This window comes from Engraulis encrasicolus, chromosome 22 (assembly GCF_034702125.1).
Source record: "Engraulis encrasicolus isolate BLACKSEA-1 chromosome 22, IST_EnEncr_1.0, whole genome shotgun sequence".
In the NCBI taxonomy this organism is placed as follows: Eukaryota; Metazoa; Chordata; class Actinopteri; order Clupeiformes; family Engraulidae; genus Engraulis; species Engraulis encrasicolus.
In genome coordinates, this window is record NC_085878.1 from 15,426,009 (window position 1) to 15,451,668 (window position 25,660).

The 25,660-nt window shown below is 43.7% G+C and overlaps 4 protein-coding genes across 6 annotated transcripts; 1 reads left to right on the plus strand and 3 right to left on the minus strand.

The window, feature by feature from the left end:
• Nucleotides 1-998: 998 nt before the first annotated feature.
• LOC134438592 (zinc finger protein 319) lies at nucleotides 999-5,775 on the minus strand. Of its 2 annotated transcripts, XM_063188189.1 has the most exons (3): nucleotides 5,706-5,765; nucleotides 5,461-5,609; nucleotides 999-4,706 (listed from the first exon to the last, which is right to left on the minus strand). In XM_063188189.1, exon 3 carries the CDS (start codon nucleotides 4,513-4,515, stop codon nucleotides 2,725-2,727), a length of 1,791 nt encoding a protein of 596 aa, XP_063044259.1. In that variant the 5' UTR covers nucleotides 4,516-4,706; nucleotides 5,461-5,609; nucleotides 5,706-5,765; the 3' UTR covers nucleotides 999-2,724. The 2 variants fall into 2 exon arrangements, with proteins under 2 accessions (XP_063044259.1, XP_063044258.1); XM_063188188.1 differs by having other exon boundaries at nucleotides 5,461-5,775.
• A 554-nt stretch (nucleotides 5,776-6,329) lies between these two features.
• Nucleotides 6,330-15,603, minus strand: jph3a (junctophilin 3a). Its single transcript, XM_063188184.1, has 6 exons — nucleotides 14,389-15,603; nucleotides 13,283-14,134; nucleotides 10,780-11,548; nucleotides 10,297-10,421; nucleotides 8,489-9,894; nucleotides 6,330-8,025 (listed from the first exon to the last, which is right to left on the minus strand). Exons 2-6 carry the CDS (start codon nucleotides 13,662-13,664, stop codon nucleotides 7,945-7,947), a joined length of 2,763 nt encoding a protein of 920 aa, XP_063044254.1. The 5' UTR covers nucleotides 13,665-14,134; nucleotides 14,389-15,603; the 3' UTR covers nucleotides 6,330-7,944.
• Nucleotides 15,604-15,686: 83 nt separating this feature from the next.
• On the minus strand, nucleotides 15,687-19,988 carry LOC134438594 (26S proteasome non-ATPase regulatory subunit 13-like). Its single transcript, XM_063188192.1, has 13 exons — nucleotides 19,783-19,988; nucleotides 19,249-19,324; nucleotides 19,122-19,156; nucleotides 18,977-19,032; nucleotides 18,737-18,780; nucleotides 18,540-18,626; nucleotides 18,278-18,449; nucleotides 18,033-18,112; nucleotides 17,819-17,944; nucleotides 17,068-17,130; nucleotides 16,905-16,985; nucleotides 16,687-16,803; nucleotides 15,687-16,210 (listed from the first exon to the last, which is right to left on the minus strand). The coding sequence occupies exons 1-13, from the start codon at nucleotides 19,881-19,883 to the stop codon at nucleotides 16,115-16,117; spliced, it is 1,134 nt and encodes a 377-aa protein (XP_063044262.1). The 5' UTR covers nucleotides 19,884-19,988; the 3' UTR covers nucleotides 15,687-16,114.
• Nucleotides 19,883-24,552, plus strand: sirt3 (sirtuin 3). Of its 2 annotated transcripts, none has more exons than XM_063188194.1 (8): nucleotides 19,883-20,084; nucleotides 20,771-20,861; nucleotides 20,964-21,143; nucleotides 21,483-21,715; nucleotides 21,810-21,910; nucleotides 22,403-22,564; nucleotides 22,956-23,168; nucleotides 23,989-24,552. In XM_063188194.1, exons 3-8 carry the CDS (start codon nucleotides 21,097-21,099, stop codon nucleotides 24,001-24,003), a joined length of 771 nt encoding a protein of 256 aa, XP_063044264.1. In that variant the 5' UTR covers nucleotides 19,883-20,084; nucleotides 20,771-20,861; nucleotides 20,964-21,096; the 3' UTR covers nucleotides 24,004-24,552. The 2 variants fall into 2 exon arrangements, with proteins under 2 accessions (XP_063044264.1, XP_063044263.1); XM_063188193.1 differs by lacking the exon at nucleotides 19,883-20,084 and adding an exon at nucleotides 20,329-20,573.
• Nucleotides 24,553-25,660: the final 1,108 nt, after the last annotated feature.

Consider the following 25,660-nt stretch of genomic DNA (forward strand, 5'->3'; position numbering starts at 1 on the left):
AGCGTCATCAACACAACTATATTTGGTTCCGGGTCTCATCAGTGCCTGGTGCGATTGAACCCCCGAATGGTAAATTGAACCTGAATGTACAAAATATACCATGATTGTTTTGTAGTGTAATTGTTCAAAATTATACCATCATGTGCACTAAAATTGAAGTGCTAGGTTTGTCACTGTGGCACACCCACATGCGGGCATTTCACGGTGAGACACCGCCCCCCCGAATATGCTCCATCTTCTTTCTTAAATCTTGAAAAAAGAAAGATATTATACCACTATTTACGTCTGATATCATACAGTATGCACGTCTGTGTCAGTTTAATCATGTGCAAATCAAATGTAACCTATTCACAATAAATTGACTATGTGAAAGGAATGCAGAGTAGGTCATAAAGGCTTATTCATTTCTTAGCTGATTACCAAAGTTCTTCCTAAAAAAAAAATCTGCTATTACTACTCTATTACTCTCTGTAGGCCTACACCTGGATCTGCACCCTGATAGCCAAATGAGGGGATAATATTAGGCCTATAATGTTGTAGCCCTATATGTGTACGTTCAAGATAACAAAAGCAACCTATTAAAGCAAATATAGCTTTCATCCAACAGATTAGGTGGGCATGTTTTCTTATTTCATTGTGTTACACAGAGTTACAAACACAAATTGGAATTTCATGGAATCCCACAATCCCGCTAAATCTGAGTGAAATTCAGTCACACAAACAATTCCATGTAGCCTATTTGTAAGTTTTATGAAATTACATAATAGAAATATGATTGACAAAGACCGGTCCCGCCAACAATGGAGGACAAGTGGGTCAGTTGTCCCGGGCCCAGAGTTGATTCCCCATTATATTGTAGGCCTATGTATTGAGGAGGGGGTTCTTAGATGAATGGATAAATCACTAGCATAAATCACTAACTTAGATGAGTCACTATCTTACATTGAAATTACATCTCATGGTTTTGATTTTTGCAACATAAACCTTACAAAATGGTATACATGAAAAAAGTTTATTTGTTAGTGCTAGGTACTTGATGATGATTACATACAGATTATTGAAGATCACTTATACATTTCAGTCACGTTACATGGCTACACATTGTTTTTCAGAAAGTTAGAAAAGTTGTAACACAATGTTATGAACTCAAGTACGACCATGCTAGAGATACGATAGTGTTTGAGTGGCAACAGGTCACATAGTCCTTTGGCTTTAGCTCAGTCCCTTACAACTCAAAGCTTCCTTCAATGTCACAATCATATTTTTTTTAATGTCTAGTCGGCTTGTGGGAAAACTATGTCCTTCTTTTGTCAACACATTACTAGACAGAAACACAAATACCTAATGTCAGTATCAATGAAAAATACAGTCACAGTCTTTTTCTGGTGTCGAGACATGAACTATAGAAACGGAAGTACAGTCACAAGTTTTCCTTCGATAAAACAAAAGTAAAAAAAAATTGATTGCTCGTCCTACACTGTACTGGTGCACACTAAAAAGTATGCATTTTCTACAGGATACCTCATGAACAGATGATACTCAACTCCCTGGAAGGAGGATCATGCCAGAGGCCGCAGAGACTATACAGAATGAGCTGAGAAAGTGAGTGTAGTAAAGTCATGCGTACTGTAACATTTTCAGGTGAGAGAGAGAAACAAAGGGTAAAAGTAGAAATTAATTGTGCACAGTTCACACAGCTGATTAAACACAGATACTATGCAGTCTACCACTGTCTGTGAGTTGTTAGAACACATCTATTTACAGACATTTTTGACAAGAACTCAGCTACAGCAGAACAGAGATGCTTGTCTTCTGTTCTTCGTGGTATGTCCTTGTGAGATTTTTTTCTTCACAAATACTCCCTTTTCAAAAGTCAACAGGTATATGGAGTCATACATACCAGTATATGGTACAACAGGCAAAACAGTGAAAACTGTTGAAAGGACACACTGCTGAGCCAGTACTATGTTGCATGTTTTACAATACTTGTGATGTAATACACATATGCATTTCAGTAAAGCAACAGGAACAATTTACAAGCTGCATAATGAAAAGTCTTTTTTTCATTTAGACTTCTAGTACACCGGATTCATCAATGCAGATGAAGACACCTTTTTTTTTAATATACTGGATGTATTTTGTACATTCGTGCAAAGGTATCCAATGGTTTTGGGGATAGCATGAGCACTGGTATCACAATGGAAGGACACTGTCATTGTTTACAGGTAGAAAATAAGCTCATGATATATGAGAAATACAACAAAATACGTAAGTGCTTTCTATTGAATCTGGGTTCATGGCACTTGGAGATCACGGACCGTACCTCTTTAATGCCTTCGGATTTGGACGATAGGCCAAAAACAGTACTTCACATGTCACACGTGTGTATTATAGTTATTACACACTATATGGCCGTCAGAAGTGACCACACGTTATGAGAAATGAGTTTTCCCACAAATCTGACGGATTCTTAGAGCTTGTGCTTCAGGTATTTCCTTAGTGATGAAACAACCAAAAAACAGGAGTAAGGAAGAAAACAAGTAGGCCCGATAAAAAGTGCATGAGACTAGCATATCTACATAATAATCAGGCAGTGTGAGAATACATTGGCCTGTGTAACACTGAATTGCTAACTATCAATGGAAGCAACTTGGTACTACATACATGTGTTCATGAGTTCATTATTTATTCAGAGGCAAGTCGTGTACACATATGCACCATCCATTACTGTATGCATGGGGCCACGGGGTAACCACCACCCTCTGCAGTGTGCTGGACGGTGTGCTCCTGGAGGGCGCACAGGTCTCCAAAGCGCTCCCCACACCACACACACTTAAACTGGGCTTCCCTGGAGTGGACGCTGCCGTGCTTAGCCAGGTGCTCGCGCTGCTTGAAGCCCTTGTCGCAGGTGGGGCACTTAAAGGGCTTTTCCCCGGTGTGGACCCGCCGGTGGCGCGCCATCTCAGAGGAGTACTTGAAGCGCTTCTCGCAGTCGGAGCACTTGAGCGGCTTCTCGCGCGCCGGGTCACAGTGGTGCTGCACGAACTCGGAGGAGGACACGAAGCGGCGGTCGCACAGCGAGCACTTCAGAGGCTTCTCCGTGCAGTGCGCGTTGTTCTGGTGGCGCTGGAGCGTCGAAGACTTCTTGTATCCCTTGCCGCACACGTCACACTTGTAGGGCTTCTCTGCCGACGAGGCGGACGCACCGCACTTGTGCTTCAGGAGCTCGCCCGATTGGCTGAAGCCCTTTTGACAGGCGGCACACTTGAACAGACTCTCGATGCCGTGCACGTGCTGATGGTAGAGCAGGTGGGAGGGCTGGAGGAAGCCCTTGTCACAGAGGTTGCACTTGAAAGGTCGGTCTGCGGGGTTCTTGTGCGTGCGGCGGTGGCGCACCAGCGCGTACTGCTGCTTGAAGCTCATCTGGCACTCCTCGCACTGGAAGGGCCGTTCCTCGGAGTGGGTGCGCTCGTGCTGGCGCAGGTCGGACTGGCGCTTGAAGCCCTTGTCGCAGGAGCTGCAGCGGAAGGGGCGCTCGCCGGATGGCTGGCACTGGTGGTGCAGCAGCTCTGAGGACTCCTTGAAGTGCATCTCGCACAGGTTGCACTTGAAGAGGTGCTCGCCCGAATGCGAGTACATGTGGCGCACCAGGTGCGAGCGGTGCTTGAAGGTCTTCTCGCACACGGCACACTTGTAGGGGCGCTCGGAGCTGTGCGTGCGCTGGTGGTGCTGCAGGTGCGAGGCCTGGCTGAAGCTCTTGTCGCAGATGGTGCACTTGAACGGCTTCTCGCCCGTGTGCACGCGCTCGTGACGCGACAGTTCCGACAGATGCCGGAAGCTCTTGTGGCACACAGAGCACTTGTACGGGCGGTGCGGGGCGGAGCCGTCGTACGTGGACGTGGACGAGCCCTCGCCGGTGTTGGCGGAGGACGAGGAGCCAGGGTTTCCCGAGGAACCCGGGCGGTAGGTCTTCTCGCAGATGGAGCACTTCATGGGGTTGGTCCCGGTGTGCTCCGTGTGGTGCTGCGCCAAGGAGGTGAGCAGGGAGAAGCCCATCTTGCAGACGCCACACACGAAGGGCTTCTGCTCCACCTGCACGCACTGGTGCTCCAGCAGGTCTGTGGCCTGCTGGAAGATCTTCATGCACTGGGTGCACTGGAAGGAACGGTCCTGGCTCACCATGCACTGGTGCTCATGTGGGTTAGCCAGGTGGGAGATGTCATGGCCGCAGGCGCCACACTTGTGGCTGCCCTCGCTGCCCACCTGTAGCGAGGGCTGCTGGGCGGGCACGGGGTGGGGCTGAGTGTGCTGGCTGTGCGGGGGCGGCGGCAGGGTGGGGTCAGGCTGCAGGACGATCCCGTAGACGGCGCTCCCCAGTGGGTTCTCTGCCCCGTGGGGGAGAGTGTGCACCACTGGGGGAGGCACTACAGCATGCTGCTGCCAGGCCTCCGACATCCTGCCGCTGCGCACGTACGGATTCAGTTTTGAAGAGGAGAATGGTGGGACGTGGATCATGAAAGACGTCCCTGAGTGGGGAGAAGGTTGGGGACCAGGCCAGCCACTGAGCAACCTATGGTATGAGGGTCCAAGTGCACTGAAGTGTCTGAGCCACCTGTTTTATTTTTGGGACACCAACACCATGTGTAATTAATGTTAGGAACAAGATGTTCCAGTAGTGCAGAGTGTATCCTTTACAGGCAAACCCCCTGCAAGGAAAAACAGAGATATGCACTAAAACCAGACATGTAAGGTTGAACACAGTTGATAGTATACTGTATTAAAAATAGCTTGCTCCAATAATTTGTATGCACCATGGCAATAAATAAGATGTGTCCTTTAGTGAAGAAAATAAAAAGGATACAGGCTAAGAAATGCACATTCGAATATCCAAGTTGCACTCCGAGCTGCATGTCCGTATTGTTCTTGATGAAACACTGGACTAATTACGGCAAATACTTATTTTTAGCGGCGTGGCAATAATTTGGCATATGTTTTGCCAGCAGCGATGTGTGTAAAATCTGCAAGCCTTCATGACATTGGTCTGTTTTCATCTCAAGACAAACAATAGTGTCACCTTTTCACCGTGCATTCGCTGGAATACGTTTCATAAAGAAAAGATACTAAACGTAGGTAGGCTAATGTTCACTGCCGTCGAGACAGAGGAGACCCGGGGTGCTGGCAACACCGCTGATTTTCAGCAAACGGCAGACGCTTCTCTGTTTTTGATGTTATAATGCGACCAGGTTATTGAAGCATGACCAATTAGCCTGCAAGTATAACAACTGTTTTCTCGAAAGCAAACTGATCAGTCGAAGTATGGACACAACTGCACTGTACAGAAAAAAACAGCCATATACGTCATTTTTTCATTCGCTGCACAACAAACTAGATACATTGTTGCGTCCGTTACTGTAACATTTGATTGATTCACAGTAAATGGTTACTGTTACGATTGCTCACCTCGATTTCGCCGTTCGATGAGCATGCCAATTTCGTCAGATGGGATGAAGGTGGGCAAATAGCCTACTATTTCTCCGAGGGCTTGCGGCCCTGATGGTGATCCGAATCCGTGGACCTGCCCCCGAACACGGCCACCCTGTATTCAGAATCTCAAAAAAAATAATGCATTGCATTTTAGAAACCGATTTTCGGACTGCAACGACATTTTGCAATGCATTCTGATGCAATGGATAGACATTAATTACTGTATCTTCAAAGACGATCACACTGGACAGAATTTTGTGCAAGTTTGCAGACGACGAGACGAGAAACCATTGTGAATGCACTCACCGGAAACAGAACAGTGCAGTTAACACATTCTTGAGATATTAAAATTACAGAACTACAATATATCGCCTACCAGGACACAAATAAGGGCTAATATTTCTGATATATACATTTGTTCAGACATAATAAAAAGCGTGGAGGTGTGTTCATACACGTCTATTTTCCTCTTAAGGATTTCGTACAAAAATGGTCGATGAAATAGGGAGAAGTATCCTCTTCATAAGCCATCATCTAACAGGTCCATCAGGTGATTTATACTCTCCCAATTTGTTCCTAAACAGCCCTCTGCCATTGTGAAAACTATAATAGGCCTATTACATATAGTCTACCATTACATTGACATGCAAGAGAGAATAGCATTGCTTAAATTGGTTATCAGTAAAGAAAAACTCTTATATTACAGAACTGTCATAGGCCTTCACATAATTATGGACCTACACGTTGCATTACAATAGCTCGTAGAATAACAGATGTTCTGGTTCCTCACAGGCGTCTGTTCTGTATGTGTGGTTGAGTGTTAATACAGGCTGTTAAAGGATGGAGACATTAACTTCAAACATTTTTATTAATTTTCCACATAACTTGGAAACAACCTCATAAATCATTGAGTAAGAAAAGGCATGCTTTGGCATGCAATGATTTCACAACATGATGATGTCACTGGGTGAGTAGTATAAAATATACAGTAGCAGTTTTTTTTTTATCATTCAGTAATTCAGATAATTTCAGTCAGGTTCCACTGAGAAACGTAAGCTGGCATTTTTACACTGTTGTCCCTATTGTCGCCTATGTTGCTGGATAGAGAGACAGGCAGAAATTCACACAGAGTAACACCAGAAGAAAACAGGCTTAACAAACATGCTGTAAAAATCTCCTCAGGCTCATCGGGTTGAATAAGCCAACTCTAAAGTAAACAGCTTTTTCTAGTTTTATCAGTTCAAATATGTATTGGGATAGAGACAGATCGTTCCATGCCCCAGCCTATGACCTCAGGATGTCACCTAAACAAAGCCTGCTTGCTGGGATGATTTTTCAAGTAAAAAAGGCACTCAGCATTTTCAAAGATGTCTTGCAAACTGTTAAAAGATGCTAACTGTTGAGTAATATATAATATATTTTTTAAAGCAGTGGTCATAAGATAACAGTCTCAAACTTTACAGAGCGTGAGCCAGAATACGTCACCAGCAGTGTTCTGTTGTGTGTCGTGTCATGTGAGATATGGGATGGTGAGGTGTGTGTATGTGTGGAGTGGAGTGTGTTCTCAGGGAAACTGGGTATCTTGTGAGTGGGTGTAGAGAGAGAGAGAAAGAGAGAGGAAAGGAAGTAGGGAGGAACATATATAGTGTCCATGGTGCGCCAGTGTTATCTGTGAGGTGAGTACAACAAAATGTCTGGTGAGCTTGTGCTAAAACATCATAATATTGATGATGATCCGGGGGATTTGTGTTTGGATGTGACGACGTGAGCATAATGGTGTGCACTCACCCAAATACAACATACATTTATACATTTTTTTCCCTTTAGCAATGCAGAGTATGACGATGAAGCCCTTTCAGATAACGGTTGATCATACTTCTTACACTTAGTATTTTTGGGGTGTGTGGTTGGTTTTGCATGTTCTGTGTTTGGAAGGAGGAATGGATGAAGCAATGTGATCATGTAGTCTTGGCCTGGCTAAACAAAATCCTGTGCTATAAACCCATGACCAGCTTACATGCGCTACAACGTCTTTGTACAAGAGACCATCTTCACTATGCTATTCTATCTTGCTTGCTCAGCAGGCCCCAATCTCCTCTCGAAAAAATAAATAACAAATTCAAAATCAATCAAAAAATAAATAAACATTTCATTAATAGTTTAAAAGTTCAAAAGAATAAGGTATAGGTCTAATATCTTTTTTTTAACTAAATGTCTGTAGTTAATCGCAAAGCTTAAACAAATACCTTACATGGGCCTTTATAATGAGCGAAGAGGAAAACAAAGTAGGACTACTAAAAACTAACAGAACAGTGACAGAAATACTTAAATACGTCTTGTGAGGATGCAGTGCTTAGCCAATATGATCTCTGTCCCAAAACAAAGTGGACTTAAAAACTAAAACGTGTCCAATTTAATGATGGCAATGCTTATATCATTAATGCAGGCCATATATGAAAGTTAAATGAAAAAGTGAATGAATAAAATGGCAACCCCGATATTGAGTAAAATCACCATGACCACTAGAATGGAGCTGGAGCCCTGCAAAAAAAGAGAAAAGAGAGAGTTTAGTAAAGTACTCAGACGAGTCTTCAAATTAACATTAACTAAGATCTTCATATGCGAGTTGCACTTTCAAAAGAGTTGCATGCACAGCTTTGAAGTGCTGGTACCAGTAGGAATACTAAACACTATACCAGAAGGAAGTTGTATTCAGGTCTATAGTCGTCTGATAGATTACAAAGCCCTAGTAACAGCAGAAGCCGCATGTAATAATTTCTTACACACAAGTCATTATTGCTATGCATCCAGAGCATAAATTAACTTTTTCTATCACGAACCAATTTGACTAGTGGATGTTAAATCATACTAGCGAAACATACACTCACTGTCAGTGAAAGTGACTAGTACGATTTCTTTGAATTTTCACCTACATTTGGCCGGTTGGCTTGTGGTAATTTAGAGCCCTGCCTGCATCTGTTGCTGACAGATAGATAGTACTTACTGAGTTTGATTTGACCAGGTTTAGATGCTCCCCCTCGTGTTCCAGTGTGATAGGGGATGACGTCAGAGGTGGCGAGAGGGTGACATCCCTGTGCAGTGGCCACTCCTCCAGCTCCACCCCTACATTCAGGCTGTCCAGCATTTGTACCGAGTCCATGGACCCTTCCCGGGCCGAGAGACCCCAGTCTTTAGTCTCGTGGTTCCTCAGCCGCAGTCTCTGTGAGTTGTGCCCTTTGAGACCCGAGCACTCGTTGTTGTTGCCTGAGGCCAAGTGCTGCTGCTGCTGCTGCTGCTGCTGAGGAGGGAAGGAGTCCTGTGGGGAGAGCCTCATCTCCACCCTGTAGTCATCCATCCTCTCTTCGCTTCCCTTGCTCAGCAGGTGGGAGCGCGAGGGGCTCCACTGACCAGGGTTGTCCGCAGCCCAGCCCCCGGGCGAGCAGTCTCTGTCTGGGTCTATGGGTTTGAAGTCGGACAAGGCAGGTTTTCCCATGACGTGGTTGGAGATGGGCTGGCTGGGTTTGTGATTGCAGTAGATGTGGTCGTGGGGCTTGCGATAGGGGGGCGCATGCTCGCGGGCGTTGTAGTTGGAAGGGGCGTGATCTTTTGGCTTGTGTGGCTGTGTGGAGATGTACTCCTTTGGCTTGTGATTGGAAGATGCGTGCTCGTGGCTCTTGTGATTGGGCAAGCCGTGGCCCAAAGCCTTGTGATGGGAGTATATGTGCACCTGTGGTTTGGAAGAAGAAGAGTCACGCTCACAGGACTTGTGGTTGGAAGATGAGTTTTCCCACTCGCGGTGGTTGGAGGAGCCCGTGTACTGCCGGGACCTGTGATTGGACGACGACGACGACGACACGTGCTTCCAGACCTTCTGATTGGACGGCGGCTTGTTGTTGTGTTCCCACAGCTTCTCGGACGGCGAGTGCTCAGCGACGACGGGCTTGTGATTAAAGGAGACGTTCTCTCTGGACTTGTGGTTGGCGTTGGCGTTGGTCTGCTCGTGGCCGTTCATGTGCACCAGCTCGGCCTCCTCCAGCAGGGAGGGCGTTGTGGAGCGGCTGCTCTCCCCTTTGCTGCCCCTTCGCGTCGGGTACATGTCGGCCGTCCACCCGTTACCTCCCCCGCCCCGCAGGTGGTCCACGCCGCCCCTCCCTTCCACCAGCACCTGGATCTCGGCGCCTCCCTGCTCGTCGACGGCAGTCTGGCGCATGAAGCAGGCGTTTCGGGCGCGGTGGGAAGGGGGGCTGCAGGGGGGCGACGAGGGGCTGCTGAGGACAGGGCTCCGGTCGGGGGTCATGGCCGGCGGCGTGGTGTCCGGCGTGCACAGCTCTGGGCTGTCTGTGCCCGTGGACATGACCTCGATGTCCTTCTCTTTCCTCTCCTGCCGCTTGGGCCTCTTGCACTCCAGCCCTAAGCACGGTGCCGAGTAGGAGGGGAGGAAGGGATGGGAAGGGAATAGTGTGTTAGGAGGTCAGGTAGTTACAATACTGCTGGGGATTGAGATAAAAGCTTATGGATGATGACAATAGAGACTATGAACCAATTAAGCATTACTCTTCCCCTCTCAGGAGAAAGCTGAATAGGCATATGTTATTGAGAGGATGGAGCAAAAATTGAACTGCAAAGCACATTCTAGCTAAAGCATTGTACACACACACACACACATACATACACACACACACACACAACCATACAGCTACCATTTCATGGATGCATTTAATCAATTAGCATTGTTCAATACATGACATACATTCACATTGTTATTACTATGGCCTGACTGTCCACCTGTCATACGAATGAAGATAGACTGACCATTCCCGTAGTGATTGAAGGAAGGAGAGAGTTCTTTGGCAATGACCCTGGCTAGCCGGCACTCCTCCAGGGCTCTCTGTGCGACGCCCTCAGCAGCCTCCGCCTTGCCTCTGGCGTGGCTCATCCTGGAAGAGAAGAAAACAGGAACATGCCGTGCCAACATCAATCTCCCAATAGTGACACAGTGAGACATTTTTATGCTTCTTACCACAATAATAATAACAACAACATACAGTACATTTTTTGTACTGCCTTGTGGCCTTGTGGCATCCATTTTGAAGAAACAACTCATGGCACCCAGTGCCCCTTTTGTTTGCGTGTTTGTGTATATATGTACAAACAATTACAATGGATGTCTATTTTCATGGAGTTCATGTGAACAGCTTCCCACAGTCAGGGATCAAAGACCATTCGTAACCTACATAGACATTTCAGCACAACGTGTGGTGAAATGAAATTGCCAGTGCAAAACAGGTCACCCACCTGGACAGCGCTATCTCCGCCTTCTGCTTGGCGATGTCGGCAGCCTTCTCGGCAGCCTCCACAGCCCGGTCCACCTTCTCCCGGATCTTGCTGGCCCGCAGTGGGATGAGGTTCTTCCGCTTGCCGCTCACCAGCGAGTTCTGCTTGTACTTGCCCTCCTCCTTGGTGCCGTCGGGGAATGTGGTGCAGCCGTAGCCGTGCCGCTTGTTGGCCAGCCACTCGCCCTCGTAGCGCAGGCCGTCTGAGCGCCGGCACACGCCCCAGCCCGTGCGCCAGTCGTTGCGCCACTCGCCGGCGTAGAGCTCCGTCACGGTGGCATCCACGCTGTTGGCCAGCTCTACCTCGCCCAGGCTGACGTTGGAGTTGATGTCGGAGGCGGCTGAGCTGACGGTGCTCATGCCGGCCTCGCTGCAGAAGCTGCTCTGCTTGCTGAGCTGGCTGGCCAGCGAGCTCTTGGACTCGGAGCGCCGCAGCTTCAGGCCGCTCAGGATGGACTGTCGGAAGCGGCCCTTGCGCTTGCGCTGCCGGTCGGCGTCGCCTTGCGCCGACAGCACGAAGCCCCCGCGGCCCACAGGGCTGCCCGCCGCCCCACCCACCCCACCACCAGCGCTGCCGTCATCCAGCGACGGGCCCTCGCTGTGCTCCGAGCGCAGGGAGTTTATGGAGGTGCGGAGAGGGGAGAGAATGACAGCCGCCATGCCGTAAGGCACGCTTTGTCGGACGCCGTAGCCGTGACGCATCCCCCCCAGCCACTGGCCTTGGTACGTTCCTGTTGAGAAGGAAGGAAAGATTTAACTAACAGAAGATACAACAAACCGGGCGGTTCTAGACAGGGGCCAGGGTGGGCCAGGGCCCCAGCAGATTTTCTCCTGGCTTCTGTTGTGGCCACTGTGCTGTACAGCCAATGACCGCCACATGATATACATTTTTGTATATTATACATTCATAAATCATAACATTACAAATGTTATGAACATTTTGGCCTCAATGGCCCCACCCCGGCCCCCTGGTAATTTTAGTGTAGAACCTCTCCTGACAACAGGTCAACACAAAATGTTGAAGCTTTCAGTACACAACACGTGTCAGCATGTGTCTGACTATCTGTCTGCGTTTTGCTGACCTAACTTAAACAGTTCCGTTTAAAAGGCTTTAGATGGTTCTAAACACTGTAGATGGAGTTCTTTATGGTGTTCTCATCCCTTTAATAAGATTGATATATATGGATCAGATTGTCAATTTTATCCACTAAAACTAACATTTGAGAATTATTTCTGCTGTGGTTATGGTAATTGGCTATAGGATTATTTAAATGCATATACTATTATTAACACAATATTGTGTCATGTAGGACTATGTGCTATTACGTCGCCTAATTTAGCAGTATTCTACACACAAGCGTTATTGAACAGTTCCGGCATCCAATTATCGAATTGAACCATGAACTGTCCCTGGTCCTGAAATTGAGGGTGGCACGTGGGAACTATGGGAAGCGCCGATGTGTTGTAGACTCGCTAATCGATTAGCGCTGTGATGAATAGGACATCTCAAATAAATAATCGAAATGAGCGCAAGCCTTGTAACTAGACAAACATATAATACCGGAAGAAGCGTGTGTCGTGGGGATGACCAAACACGTCTCTTCCGTGCTTCAAATATGTTAGGTTGCTCGCGCTTAATATCAGGCGTTTCCAACCAAAAAAACGAGTGGTGCTTGAGTTATGAATCAGCACAGCTAAGAAACCAAGTAGCTAGACCTCTATTATTCAACCTGCAGGCGGTGGCTTCCTTTCGTAACTGAATGTAGAAAACCCACCACTCCGACCGTAATTATTAAAACAACCGAGGCAGCAGTTAAGTCAGCAAAAGACAGTAAGACACCAATATCGGCAAACGACCAATCAGATTTCGAAACAGCATTCTCTAGTGACACGATGACCTGCCTGCTGTCTCCACGTTTCCATGGCAATTTACTGTACAGAGGCATCTTTGGACCAATGCAGAGAAGCCGAGTAAGCCGATATGATGGAGAGAGATCCGTTTTTGTCAATGTTAGATAGCAACTCTAATCACTACCTCCCTGAATGCAGGTGTTGGGTACCAGGAGCACTGTGCATTATTATATAAACTTGTGTAGAAAACTCACTTGCTTTAGTGGGCATATTCTTGAACAGACTGCAGTCTTACATAAGTCCAAATATTATCCGGTGTGTGTAACACCTAGGTAGGCTATAGTAGCTGTTATCCCATTATAATGACCCCAGCGCTGAACCACAGAGATGCTTGCTCCACACACTGAGTCAACACTTTGAAAAGATGTAAGTGGAGTTTTGAGGTCAATGCTAAACATGGTCACCAACTGTGTTTCCCTAGCAGCTAACAAAGAAAACTCCAATGCTTTTTTTAAAGGTCTGACTGCATTGCACACAGACAAAATACAGCTTAACCATCTCTGTGTGTTCTGGCCATTAAAAAGACATGGAAGTAGGGCTGGGTTAATACTCACCTCCATCGGAGTATGTCTCAGTGCCATATCCGTCCTGTAAACCGTTGCTCCAGGTCCCCTCGTACTTCGCCCCGCTGCTTGTGCTCTCCAGCTGCCCATAACGGCCTTTGAATCCCTGTGTCCACTCGCCCCGGTAGTCCCACCTGCCTTTGCTTTCCACGCCGATGCCGTGGCGCTTGCCCTGTGCCCAGGTGCCCTGGTAACTGTTCCCGCTGGGCCAGGTGTACACCCCCAGGACCTCGAAGCCATGGCTCCATGCCCCGGCGTACTCGCCCTGGCCCTGGGGACCCGTGCAGACCCCCCGCCCGTGGGCCTTGCCCTGCTCCCACCCTCCACAGTACGACCCCCCATCATCAAAGTCAAACCTGCCTCCAGTGGACATGCATGAAACAGGTTTTGGCAAATCCTCAGAATGTCAAAGAAAAACAGGTAACTAACAAACGGTAGGCGTGGGGACCACTGTGGGTAGAGGTGGGAGAAAATTCTCTCCTTTCCAAAAGAAATTAAAAAGGCCGTAGATTTTTTACACAACAGCAAAAAATAACCTCCCCAAAAATGAAGAAACCAGATTCTCAGATGTTGAGAGGCTCTCAGAGCATCTTGGTTATTGTCATCTCCTCCCGGTTCCCTGGGAGAGAGGCTGGGCCTACTGTACCAGCGCCGCCAGTGCCGCTTCCGTCATTGGGCCCCTCCACCCGTGGGCTCGCTAGCTCGCCGATCGTGAGCTTCTCGATCCCTCTCCGCTCCTCAGTCCCTCGGCTCCTCTCTCTTGCCGTCTCTCTCTCCTTCTGTCGTTCCCTCGGCCTCTCCTTCTCGCCGTGCGTCTCTCTGTGGTGCGCGTTGTGGAGAGATCTGGAGGCAAACAAGGCCTGTTTTTTTCCACAGCCTGAGATCCACACAGCAGCACTGATACGCTCAATCAGACATTACATCGCCCCCCTCGGTGTGCCGCACCGGCACACAAAAATGGAGAGATAACGGGAGGATGAGCTGCACTGTGCCAGGCATTTTAAAAAATACATAAAGGGAGGCATATTTTATAATGGTGTGTGAATATGTTAGCATGCAGTGGAAGCAGGAATCAGAGGCTAGCTCTGTGTACAAACCTTTACATCTAGGTCTGGAGCAGTGTTCCTTCCATTGCTTTGCTTTTTTCTCCCTCCCTCTCTCTCTCCCTTCTTCTCTCCTTCCCCTCCAAGCTCCTGCTGCGATCTGGAGGTGAAGCCTTTTTTTTCTTCCTCAGAGGATGCTGTGCCGAGTCACAAAAATAAGGCAAAATATTCCTCTCCAATACCTTTGTATCTTCCCCTGAAGGGTTTGTATATCCCAATATTTGTATTTAACCCATATCCATCCCGGCCATATGATGCTCAGTGTCTAGATTTCTGCTCAACCCAGGACTGTTCCACCCCAGCCAATACCCCTCCCCCACACATGCTCTCTCTCCCTCGCTTTCTCTCTCCCTCTTAAAGAGATAGAAGCTGAACCACTGGAAGCACAGTTTGTATTTCAGCTCTTCTGCGTCCCTGTGGGCATATGCTGCTTTTCCTAATTACGTAGCCTAATTTTCTCTCCTTCCTCTGGTTTAAAAGAATAAAGAGATTACAAAAATATCAGGGCAGGTATTGGATATTCTTTTGTTAATCCCTTGCAATGCCATTCCAAGCGCATCGTGGATGTGTTTTTGTCATTTTGTTACAATGTGTTTACATGTTTTCATCCATTTTTGAGACTCATAGAGAAAAATAATCACAATACGTGCAAAAATAATAAATCATCATTATATAATTGCTGGTATATTAGTCACTGGCATTTACCCCTGATGAGAGGAGACATTTCAAAGTATTTCATTTCCTGTATGGTGAGCTGTCCAATCTGTGAACTACAGCTAGACTCAAATTTTAAACAATTCTAATTGTGACCTTTTCACATCCGTTTTATGAGATGTTTCCCTTCTCTCTCTCTCTCTATAATAGCCATTATAGATATTTTTGGAAGCACATTCTTTCGCAAGCGTACTTAAATTTATTTCATGTTTGACTGATATACAGTATTTTCAACATGCTAATGCATAGGATAAAAATGCACAAATCTGGACAACTATGAGGCCATTAAGGTTACACGAACAGCTTTCCCAGTTTTTTTGCCTTGATAATATGAACAATATTTCCACGGTTGTTTTTATTTGTTTTGAGTCATTCATATACGCTCAAATTTCCATACTATTGATTAATATTACTTTTGATTGGTCTTGTTTGAATTGAGATGGCCAAAGCCAATCCCATTTATTTGCATTACCCATGACCTTTAGGTAGGCAGCTAGGAGATGTTAGCACACACTACTCATAACACACAACCTTCCCAATGCTGTGATATGGTTAAATAGTACAATAGCAAGAGGAAATCTCTTTCAGGTGCATTTTATTTGAGGCTTTGGATTTTATCTTAGTCATTGGCATAATTGGACATTGCATACACGAAATATGAATGACAAATGAAATATTAAACATTAACAGGCACAAACAAAGATATATATAAGTGCATTTGTCCGAAATGAATACAGATGCCTACAGCACACTGGTATATTATAGGGCAAAGCATGTTGAAATGTGCAATTCAGGTGTGAGGATTATTGTGGTGTGTGATTTCAACTGTGAGGAGTGTAAATGTGTAATTCAGATATAAGGGATATTGTAACATGTAATCCAGAGGCAAGGAATGTAATGAATAGTGGAAGAGGTGGGAATGATTTGACATGTAATCCTGGTACGTGGCAGGTTTATGATGTGCTATCCAGGTGTAAATGAGGATAGATAACAGGTTCACAGCCCTCTATGTCAGGATGTCATGAGCCTGATGCTCCACCAGCACGGCCATGTTCTTCACATCTCCACACCACACATCCAGACGCTCTTGCATGCCTTTAATCTGAAAGCACAGCAATCAGTTTCAAATGTCACTCTTTACGAATATCTTATTCTGGTGTAGGACACGTACATACATTTAGAAGCAGATTTTTATTAATTAAGACTCTTGAGTGTTGATTAGATCTCTCTGGGAAATACTGTTCATTTCATTTTTCACAGATATAGCTTGATCCACTAATGCAAAATCTAGTCTTATTGAATAATAGTCGGTTTCACTTCACTGCATTTTGGTAGGACGACGACGAGTAAGCATTTCAGAGATCTCATTTAAGAATGTAACACTCATTTCTTCTTATTACAATAGATCATCACTACATGATTATGTAGCATTTAATTGCAAATTGCATCGCATTTATATGAAAAATATTATAAATGTTGTACGTTAACTTAAAAGGTACTCCTAAATGTGCATGTGGTATTCAGACATGGACGTGTTAGTAGCATTTCCACCAAAAAACATTCAATTCCATCTCTTACCTGATTCAGATCAAGAACTCTAGGTTGGACCCATGTCATCTGTACCTTTTGGTCAACCTCATCGATATTCCCTTTAATAAGGCCAACTGACAACGCCTTCATCACCAGCAATTCAACCTGAGGCAAATGACAACAATGCATTAAATGAAACAGCACACACAAGACAAACAAAAAACAGTAAATATTTTTTTAATTTAGTTACTGATAAGTTAATTTACTTCGTTCACAGGGATTTTAGCGCTCTGGGCGATCTCATGGAAGGTGAGCTGTCGATTATTGGCCGGACGGGTAAAGGTCATCTGTGTCGGGGAGTCATTTGTAATCATTAAGACAGACAGCCTTACTTAAAACAAGAAACTGAAAAGGACATAATATCCTTACCTCCATCACACAAAGCAACTGGATTTTCCTCATCAGCTTGGCTTCATTGGTTGCAAGGTCCGGCTGGAACAACCAGAAATCCTCTCTTTTTTAATATGTGTGTCTCCTTTCAACAATTATTTTTTTATTGTGTACCAGAGCACTCAAATTTGTGTTTTATCATATAATTTCTATTTTATCTGAATAATACATTCATAAGTCAGAAAGATTGTGGTCAGAAGGAGAACTGCATGGGTAGAAATTTAACAGTAAAAGTCATTATACTACCCCCTAGTGGTCAGATGGTATATGTCCTCGATGTTTGCAAAACAAGGCATCGCCACTAAAACTCATCCAAGTGCATTGGTAAACCTGTAAATATTCCCGTTATCAACTTTTTTTTTGCAAATATCGCAACCATTTTGCCTTGGTGACTACAAGAAACAACTTGCCTTCAGCATCTTGATTACATTTTTGTACCGTAATTGAGCACGCTGTGTTTGAAGTTACTGGTGCTACCCCCATGTCATTTGTATGGTGCTGTGCTATATGCAGTTATAATTTCTGTCTGAAATTGTCCTCTTGTTCCCAGTATATGAACAACACATAAGTTATGTAACATAACTGATAACACCTAATGCTCTCCCAAAAGAAGAAATCACCTGCCGTGTTCACTGATATTTTCATGTTACTTGCACCACAAAACAAACAGCATGTTTAGGTTGAATAGAAGATTCTATAAGCTTCACTAGAAGCATGTATCAGGCGTCACCTGTTGTCCCCAGGCTGACTTCAGTATCTGGAACTTGTCAACGTTGCCTCCATTGAAGGCATAGAGTGTGTCAATGAGCCACTGCTTGTCTGTGTTCCTCAGAGTCTCCAGCACAGGGTGCATGAGCTATAAACACAAAATCACCATTCATCAACAGAACTTTTTAAGTGATGCAGTAAATAGAGAGAAGTTTAAGATGTGAGGACTTTCTTACCAGTTCTCCAAAGTTGTAAACATCTTCTCCCAACAGTCCAGCAAGACCCAGAGTGAATGCCCTCTCTTGTTTCTCTGTTTCTATAATACAAGGTCATGGACACATTGTGACTACAGGCTTTCAGTTAGTTCAAAGGCAAGGCATATATGACTATGTACATTGATCAGGACAATGTATGCACAATTTCACATATAGAATTTTTCTGGGGCAATGTAAGTAGGTTTAGTTTCCTTTATCAACATTACCTGGAATATCTTTAATATCTACACAGCCAAGGTAGCGTAGAGCGTCCTTGTAGTAGAGGGCATGGTTCCCAATGAAACGATAGTACTTGCTGGACAAATCATAGAAACGTCCATGGACTGATGTAACACCTGGCAAATTATTCAGCGTCTCTTCCACCTCCTCAATCAGCTTCTGTTTAAAAAAAAAAAAAAAACCTTTGCTGAGTTATTACAGTCCACTCAAAATGAATTTAGCAACACTTGAAACTAAGCGCCTCCTTACCTTTGTCGCAGGAAGCTCATTCAGATCCAGTTTAAGGCCTCCGATTGTAGTCTTACAGAGTATGACGGCCTCATCACTACTCTTCACCTAAAAAAAAGACAAAGGAAAATGCTTTATGCTAACAGCGACAGCATTGAACAGGTGTTTTACAACTTGAAGCGAATGGAATTATGTATGAGGCACATTACAAATGGTACCTTCTCTTGAGTCTTTTCAAGGAATGTTACAGAATCGTTTGGATCTAAAGATAGAGGAAGGTATTTGTTACAATTATTTTAGTGAAGTGCTGCTCCTAGGCTGTAATTGACAGAGCCCAAAGAAGTAGGAAGATAATATAGAGGACATTATAGGGTGACAGTGTTTATGTACAGAATTTGCATTTTCAGATTGGAAAGACTAATGTTTATGCATAGCGTAGAATAGGCCTACAGTCTCACCTGATATCTGTCTGATAACGTATAATATTATTTCAACCAAGGAGAGTGGATTGATTCTAGAAAGACAACATGACATTGAAAAAAAATGCAATGTCAACAGAGAAAAACAGTATTTTATTCAGGAAAGTGTGATGCTGGATTTTACCTGTGTTCAAAGTCACTCAAGAAGTTCTCATAGAGCTGGAGTGGGAAAATAGAAGAGTTTAATGCAAGGGACAGGCTGCATAAAGTGTATGACTGCCCTTTAACTGAATGAAGCCAGTCATATTCACCTGAGTGAGACCATCACCTTTGAAACAGGGGTCTTTCACAAAGTCGGTGAGCTTCAGAGTCAACTGATGCCACAACCTGATAACAGTTGAGTGGTTCGTTACTTAATATTAAAATATCGATTGAAAACATTGATTGATAACATTACACCCATACACTGACGAAGTAGGCCTATCAATTAGCAGATGTTGGCCTGTCACGTGAAAACAAAACATTGAAGTTGTAGGCCTACAGGAGGCTAACTAGCCATTTGTACTAGAGAAGAACCACAAACTGACGGTGTAAATCCAGTTGATTGCATGTGTCTGTGATTGCACACTGATGGGGTCGGATAACCGTGAACTTCAAACATTTACCTGAAAGGTAATTGTAACAAAACTGACTGAAGTTGTAGTCCACTACTGTAGGCTATGCAATGCAATGGTTGTTGAAGCCCTTGGGCTAGCTACTTCAGCTAGCTGATGAACGTAAATTCCCTAGTTTGTCAGGCAACTACGTAAAGAAAGAATTGATGAAATATAAAACTGACGGCTCACTTTTTATTATACAAGTCCTCCAGTGAGTGCCATTCAGCCGCCATTTCAGGGGTTGAACTGATGCTCTGTTGTTGCCTGAGATAACCTGCAACATCTTTCATCTTCAAAGCTAATCCTTTCACGACAAAAGCGTGGTGCTAGTAAAATAACGTGTAGGTTACCGCAAACGTGGTTATTTTTCATAGAAGTCACAAACAAGCGGAGCGCCAACTTAGCTCTGTTCTTTGTGCCTTCACAGAATCATTTCGTTGCTTTCGTCTGTGGTCTCTCAACAGCAACTTACTATCGTACCATAAATCACGGTATGTGTGAGCCACAAATCTATATATATATTTTCGTGACGATTTTTTCCTATTGTTAACCATCATACAATGTTGTGTGTTACTTTAAACCCGTGTCAAGCTGAATATCTTTTTTAAAAGAATACCCGAGATATTTAGTATATACCGCCTGGTCCTTATTTTGTTGCAACACTTGCACAATGTTTTATTAGACTTACGGTAATTGACGTTTTGTTGAGCAACCAATCACAGGATGTTTATTTCTTGCGCATTGACAAGCATGTCCTCGAGCTGTGCTGTGACAGGGTATGTTTTGCTAGCCTAAAATACCTATAGCAGCAGAGTAGATAGTATCACTGTATCTGTATTCATTTAAACTGTAGCACTTTAATACTACTTGAGTGTTGTGTCGACATAGAACAGTCGTTTTCCTAATGACATCCTCAGTAGTTCTGCAGCATAGGTTGTGCTTTTATCAACACATATTACGGACTTGCTATACCCCCAAAGGTTAGTGTTTCATACACCTCACCTGCCATATATTGTACAGTCAGTGAGTGTACACACGTGTGTTACAATGTTAATGAAAGAAGTTCCATTTCAGCTGTTTAGTCTTTTCACGACTCTCTGTCGGACTTACTGTCAGTTTGAATGATGAATGTTCTAATCATATGCTACACTGTGTGCAATGCATGTCTCATTATCAGACTGTCAAACCTTCAGTAATGCACGAAGGAAAACCCACAACTGGTGTGTCACTCAAGAAAGAAGGAAAATCTGCTCAAATTTGCATCACTGGTAAGTTAGTTCTATAGGAACATGTATGATAGCAAGCAATACATCTACTAATGTGCTATTTATATTGGAGAAAAATACAGATTTGATCCATTTTACCATCAGGAGAGGCTTCAATGCCTGCCAGTTCAGAAGACTATTTGGAAGAAGTGGTGGGAACTCAAGCAATCAGCCACCTCTGTCTCTGGAGGACATAGCAAAGGGCATCAGGGATCGGGAATACAAGCGGATAGTGGTGATGGCTGGAGCAGGCATCAGTACACCCAGCGGCATTCCAGATTTCAGGTCGTTAGATCTTCATCAAGCATTAAAAAATGACCACCCCTTTACCTCCAAACAAATAAATAATAGTTTTACTGAGCTCACTTAGTTGACTTTGCACACACCCTTACAGATTTCAGGTATAAGCTACTCCTTCATCAAACAAACAAAATGTATACTTACCACCCCTTTCTCTCCAAAAGAAATAATATAGTTTTATTGAACTTACTTAACTTAATCGCACACAGCATTCTAAATTTCAAGTCCATTCACCTTCATCGAACATAACCTTTCCTTAAAAAAAATGTAGTTTTACAGAATGCACCTAACTGAAATTAATGATTTTTATTTTGTCATCTACAGATCTCCTGGCAGTGGTCTTTATGACAACCTTCAGCAGTACAACCTTCCATACGCAGAGGCCATTTTTGAAATCAACTACTTTCACCACAACCCCAAACCCTTCTTTGCTCTCGCCAAAGAGTTGTACCCAGGAAATTACCAGCCAAACCTAAGTCACTATTTCATTCGTCTCCTTCATGACAAGGGTCTGTTGTTGAGGATGTACACCCAGAACATTGATGGATTAGAGCGAAGTACATCCTGTACTTATTTATATATATATATAAATGTGAGGATTATCAGAGAGGTTTTCTGTGAATAACCTGGCTTTTGTTGTGTGGATCAAAGTTGCAGGTATTCCGGCCAAGATGCTTGTTGAAGCACATGGGACTTTTGCAACTGCCACCTGCACTGTATGCAGAAGAGAATATAAAGGAGAAGACCTGCATGTGAGTTCCTGATATACCATTATGTTTGTTTTTGTCTTTGCTTCTTTTAGTTTCTGTCCAACAACACGATTTCCCGCAACACCTTGAAAGCAAGTCCCTGCCACCTGGACTAGATCACCTGAAAAATTAAAGATTGTTTTGTGACTTTCGTATCATATTTCCTATTAAACTGCAAAACATAACCTCTCTCATAACCTTCATATGGAATACCGGCGTTGCTTACGGAATTATGTCGTAGAAATCACATATATTATCTATTGAAGCGTGTAGATTCGAAATGTAACGTTTAAATGTAAAAACATATCTTTACCATTCGATACTCAATGCATGGGCATGAAATACATACTTGCGTACTTGGTACTCAATGTGTTAACATAACCTTCTCATCATGATGGACACCCACCTTGAATAGCAAATGTCCTGCTAGAAACACTAAACAAGGGTTGACATGTAGTATTATTTTGTGTTTGGATTGTGGTTGTGGTTGAACAGGATGATGTAATGAAGGGAGCCATCCCAAAGTGCCCCACCTGTACTGGAGTCATCAAGCCAGATATAGTGTTCTTTGGGGAGGAGCTCCCGCAGCACTTCTTTATGTACCTCAAAGACTTTCCCATGGCAGACCTCCTCATCATCATGGGCACCTCTTTAGAGGTAAGGGGCCGTAGTAGTTATGGCTCTGCCTCTGTGCCTAATTGGGGCAATTTGATGCAGTCACTCTTTTGCTAAATTCGTCTCAACTGAAAGGGGAATCTTAAGCCTGATACCTTCAACATTGAACTGTCTTATAAATTATGCAAAAAATCCAGTGAGGTATGAATGTTTTTTCTTCAAAGTATGGGGCTTAATGTCTAGTATTATTATTGTGTTTATTTCGTCTAAATATGGGGGTGCACTTTTAAAGTCAGCTAAGAACACATTTTGTATGTATGTGGTCTTAATGTACATTGGATGTACTCCACTGTCGACATTAGAATCAAACACAGACCAGCACACTTCTGAAAGCCCTTTATGAAACCCTATTTCTCTCTTCTCTCAACTGAAGGTGGAGCCATTTGCCAGTCTGGCTGGTGCGGTGCGCGGCTCAGTACCACGGATGCTGATCAACAGAGACCTGGTTGGTCCCTTTGCCTGGGGATCCCCCCGGCACAATGATGTTGCTCAACTCGGAGATGTGATCAGCGGAGTCTCAAAGCTGGCTGATGCTGTGGGCTGGTCAAATGAGCTGAAAAAGCTTGTTTCTGCTGAGACTGAAAAGGTTGGTAAAATTGCACACAAGTGTACACTGCACACAGCAAAATTGCATTTATGCCTCACCCGTGCAAGGGGGCAGCCCCCACTGGCGCCCAAAATGGAGCAGTGCGGTGTGACTACCATTCTCAGGGTACCTCAGTCATGGAGGAGGATGGGGGAGGACACTGGTTAATTACTCCCCCACACCAACCTGGTGGATCGGTAGTCAAACCGGCAACCTTTGGGCTGACGCCCTAACTGCTTACTGTACGCATGACTGTGTTGTTGAGAAGTTTAATTAACATTTATTTCTTCGAGGTGCTCAAATGTATGTTTATTCCTAGTTCTGTTAATAGGCACATATAATTGTGTCTGCTGTACCCATGCAAATGCTTTTTACATTTGGTTCTCTTTCCTTACGGTATAATGAAAGCTTCAAAAAGCTGCTTTCAAAACCTCAACAAAAAGACAAAACAATGGAATATTTACCCAAATGGGTCCCCAGACTTTGGCGTACTGTATGGGTAAACAGGGTCTTCCTATCACCTCAAATTACATTTAAAAAAGACACCTCAGAAAAAGAATTCTTCAAAGTGGGGAAGGATCTAAGAGACAAACAAAATATATCCATGATACAGCAGCAGGTGGTTGTCAATTCACGGATCTGAGATACTCCTTTGGGCAAAATACATAAGGGAAAAAAATCTTTAAAAGTTTCATGTGACAAAAAACTTCACAAAGTTTTGTATGCAGAGCTTGGGACCTGGATAGGCCTGATTATATAAAGCTGATATATAGCTGATATATATATACAGTGTTTTTGTCCTTGTTTTCTTCATGTGCAGAAAAATGAAGAGTGAGTTGACTACATCCATCTTCTCTGGACCTTGGGGCACGTATCTGGTCTATGAATGGCACTTATCTGCCAACCAACCAGTGGGTAACTGCCCATCTCAGGGTCACTTGGTCATGTGTACTGTACTGTAATCTGTGTATTGCACAAGGACTCCTGAAGGTGTTCATCCATATTGTGGGGAAGAAGCCTATTACGCTTGAAGACAATGTGAAGGCCCTCTTTGGCTGTAATTATCAACTTGATCAAATTCTTTATTGTGGCATAGGGGGTATCTTTTGAGTGTACTGTTCCATGCAGACATTGAGTAATACTAATGTATAGTTGCTAAGTATAAAACGTTTTGGTAGAAATAATGGATGTAAACTAGAATGAATAGAGAACACTGCTGTTTCAACCACTCCTGAATATACATTTTATGCTGTTTTATAGCCATTTGTTTATTTTAAGTATGCAGTGTATCACACATTAACGGCACTATGGTGTGTTAAAGATTTTTAATTTTCTCATAAAAGGGTTTTGAGAAACTCAAATAAAAATAAATATTTTAACTTTATGTCCTGAGACTGTCATATGTACAAACCCCAACTCCATAGAAGTTGGGACACAAGGTAAATTGTGAATAATAACAAAATACTGCCATTTTCAAAACGTCTGATTTTACATTACATTACAACGACACAAAGAAAACATATCAGCCATCAAAACTGACCAAAATTGTTTGTTTGGGGATATTCATGAATATGTAAAAACAACACGTCTCAAAAGAGTTGGGACAGGGACAATAAAAGGCAGCAAATACCAAGGAAGACTAAAAACGAAACAAAAGATAACACTTAACAGTTAAATACATTAACCGATGACATGATTTTATATTAAAAACAGTGTTAATTCCTATCTTGGACATGATTTCACCAGCTTAAATGGAGGGTGTATTCCTTGTCATGTTTTGCAATGTTTTCCTTTCTGTAGTGCTTACAGTGTGCCAGGTCTTGACCAAAAGCCCGCCATTTTATCACCTGCTGGTCCTTATGATGGAGTTAAACTATTCAAACATTAAAACTATTAAAACATACTCGAGAATGCAATTTGCCCTTACTATGTGGCAGTAATTGAAGATCTCCCTTCAAAATTCAATGTGTGGCTTTTTATGCTGTTTAAACCCCATTTATATCATTCAGCACTGTATTTAACTCTACAGATCAGTGAGAACACCATGCCATCATGGAGGCTGACTTTTGAAGTTAGCACTAACACAAGTTGGATGGTCCATTTTCACTGTAGCACAGGATGTGCAAGACTTTATTATTTTCAAAAAGAATTGACTTCTGCAACTTCTGCTGACTTCTGTAAGCAAAGGACAGTTTCCCATGTGTTCTGGGTCTAGTTCAAGTGATCTCGGGTGCATAGGATACTGTTAAAGCCCTCTATCATTTGCACACATGAAGCATTCTTAATATGGTCAATTGTCAGTAGCTGTAATTATTGGAGTGCTAGAGTGAGACTACAGTGGATATATATTTCATGATGTCATTAACCTATACAATGATTTTAATGACAAAAATACGTGTTATATACACTAACTCATGATAAATCAAAGGTAATTCAAAAATGTAAGTAATAACTATGGTAATTATTCCCTCTGCATCTTTAATTCTGAGTGA

Bases quoted from the DNA above. Each gene is read 5' to 3' on its own strand.
- sirt3 (XM_063188193.1), top strand. From the start codon at position 20,498: ATGACATCCTCAGTAGTTCTGCAGCATAGGTTGTGCTTTTATCAACAC. The intron at 20,862-20,963 runs GTAAGTTAGTTC...TTTTACCATCAG, and splicing joins TGCTCAAATTTGCATCACTG to GAGAGGCTTCAATGCCTGCC. The intron at 21,911-22,402 runs GTGAGTTCCTGA...GTGGTTGAACAG, and splicing joins ATAAAGGAGAAGACCTGCAT to GATGATGTAATGAAGGGAGC.
- LOC134438594 (XM_063188192.1), bottom strand. From the start codon at position 19,883: ATGAAAGATGTTGCAGGTTATCTCAGGCAACAACAGAGCATCAGTTCA. The intron at 19,325-19,782 runs GTGAGCCGTCAG...AACTGTTATCAG, and splicing joins GAGGACTTGTATAATAAAAA to GTTGTGGCATCAGTTGACTC. The intron at 17,131-17,818 runs GTGACGCCTGAT...TGGTTGTTCCAG, and splicing joins AGTCAGCCTGGGGACAACAG to CCGGACCTTGCAACCAATGA.
- LOC134438592 (XM_063188188.1), bottom strand. From the start codon at position 4,515: ATGATCCACGTCCCACCATTCTCCTCTTCAAAACTGAATCCGTACGTG.
- jph3a (XM_063188184.1), bottom strand. From the start codon at position 13,664: ATGTCCACTGGAGGCAGGTTTGACTTTGATGATGGGGGGTCGTACTGT. The intron at 10,422-10,779 runs GTGGGTGACCTG...CTTCTCTTCCAG, and splicing joins GCGGAGATAGCGCTGTCCAG to GATGAGCCACGCCAGAGGCA. The intron at 9,895-10,296 runs GTCAGTCTATCT...CACCGTGCTTAG, and splicing joins CTTCAATCACTACGGGAATG to GGCTGGAGTGCAAGAGGCCC.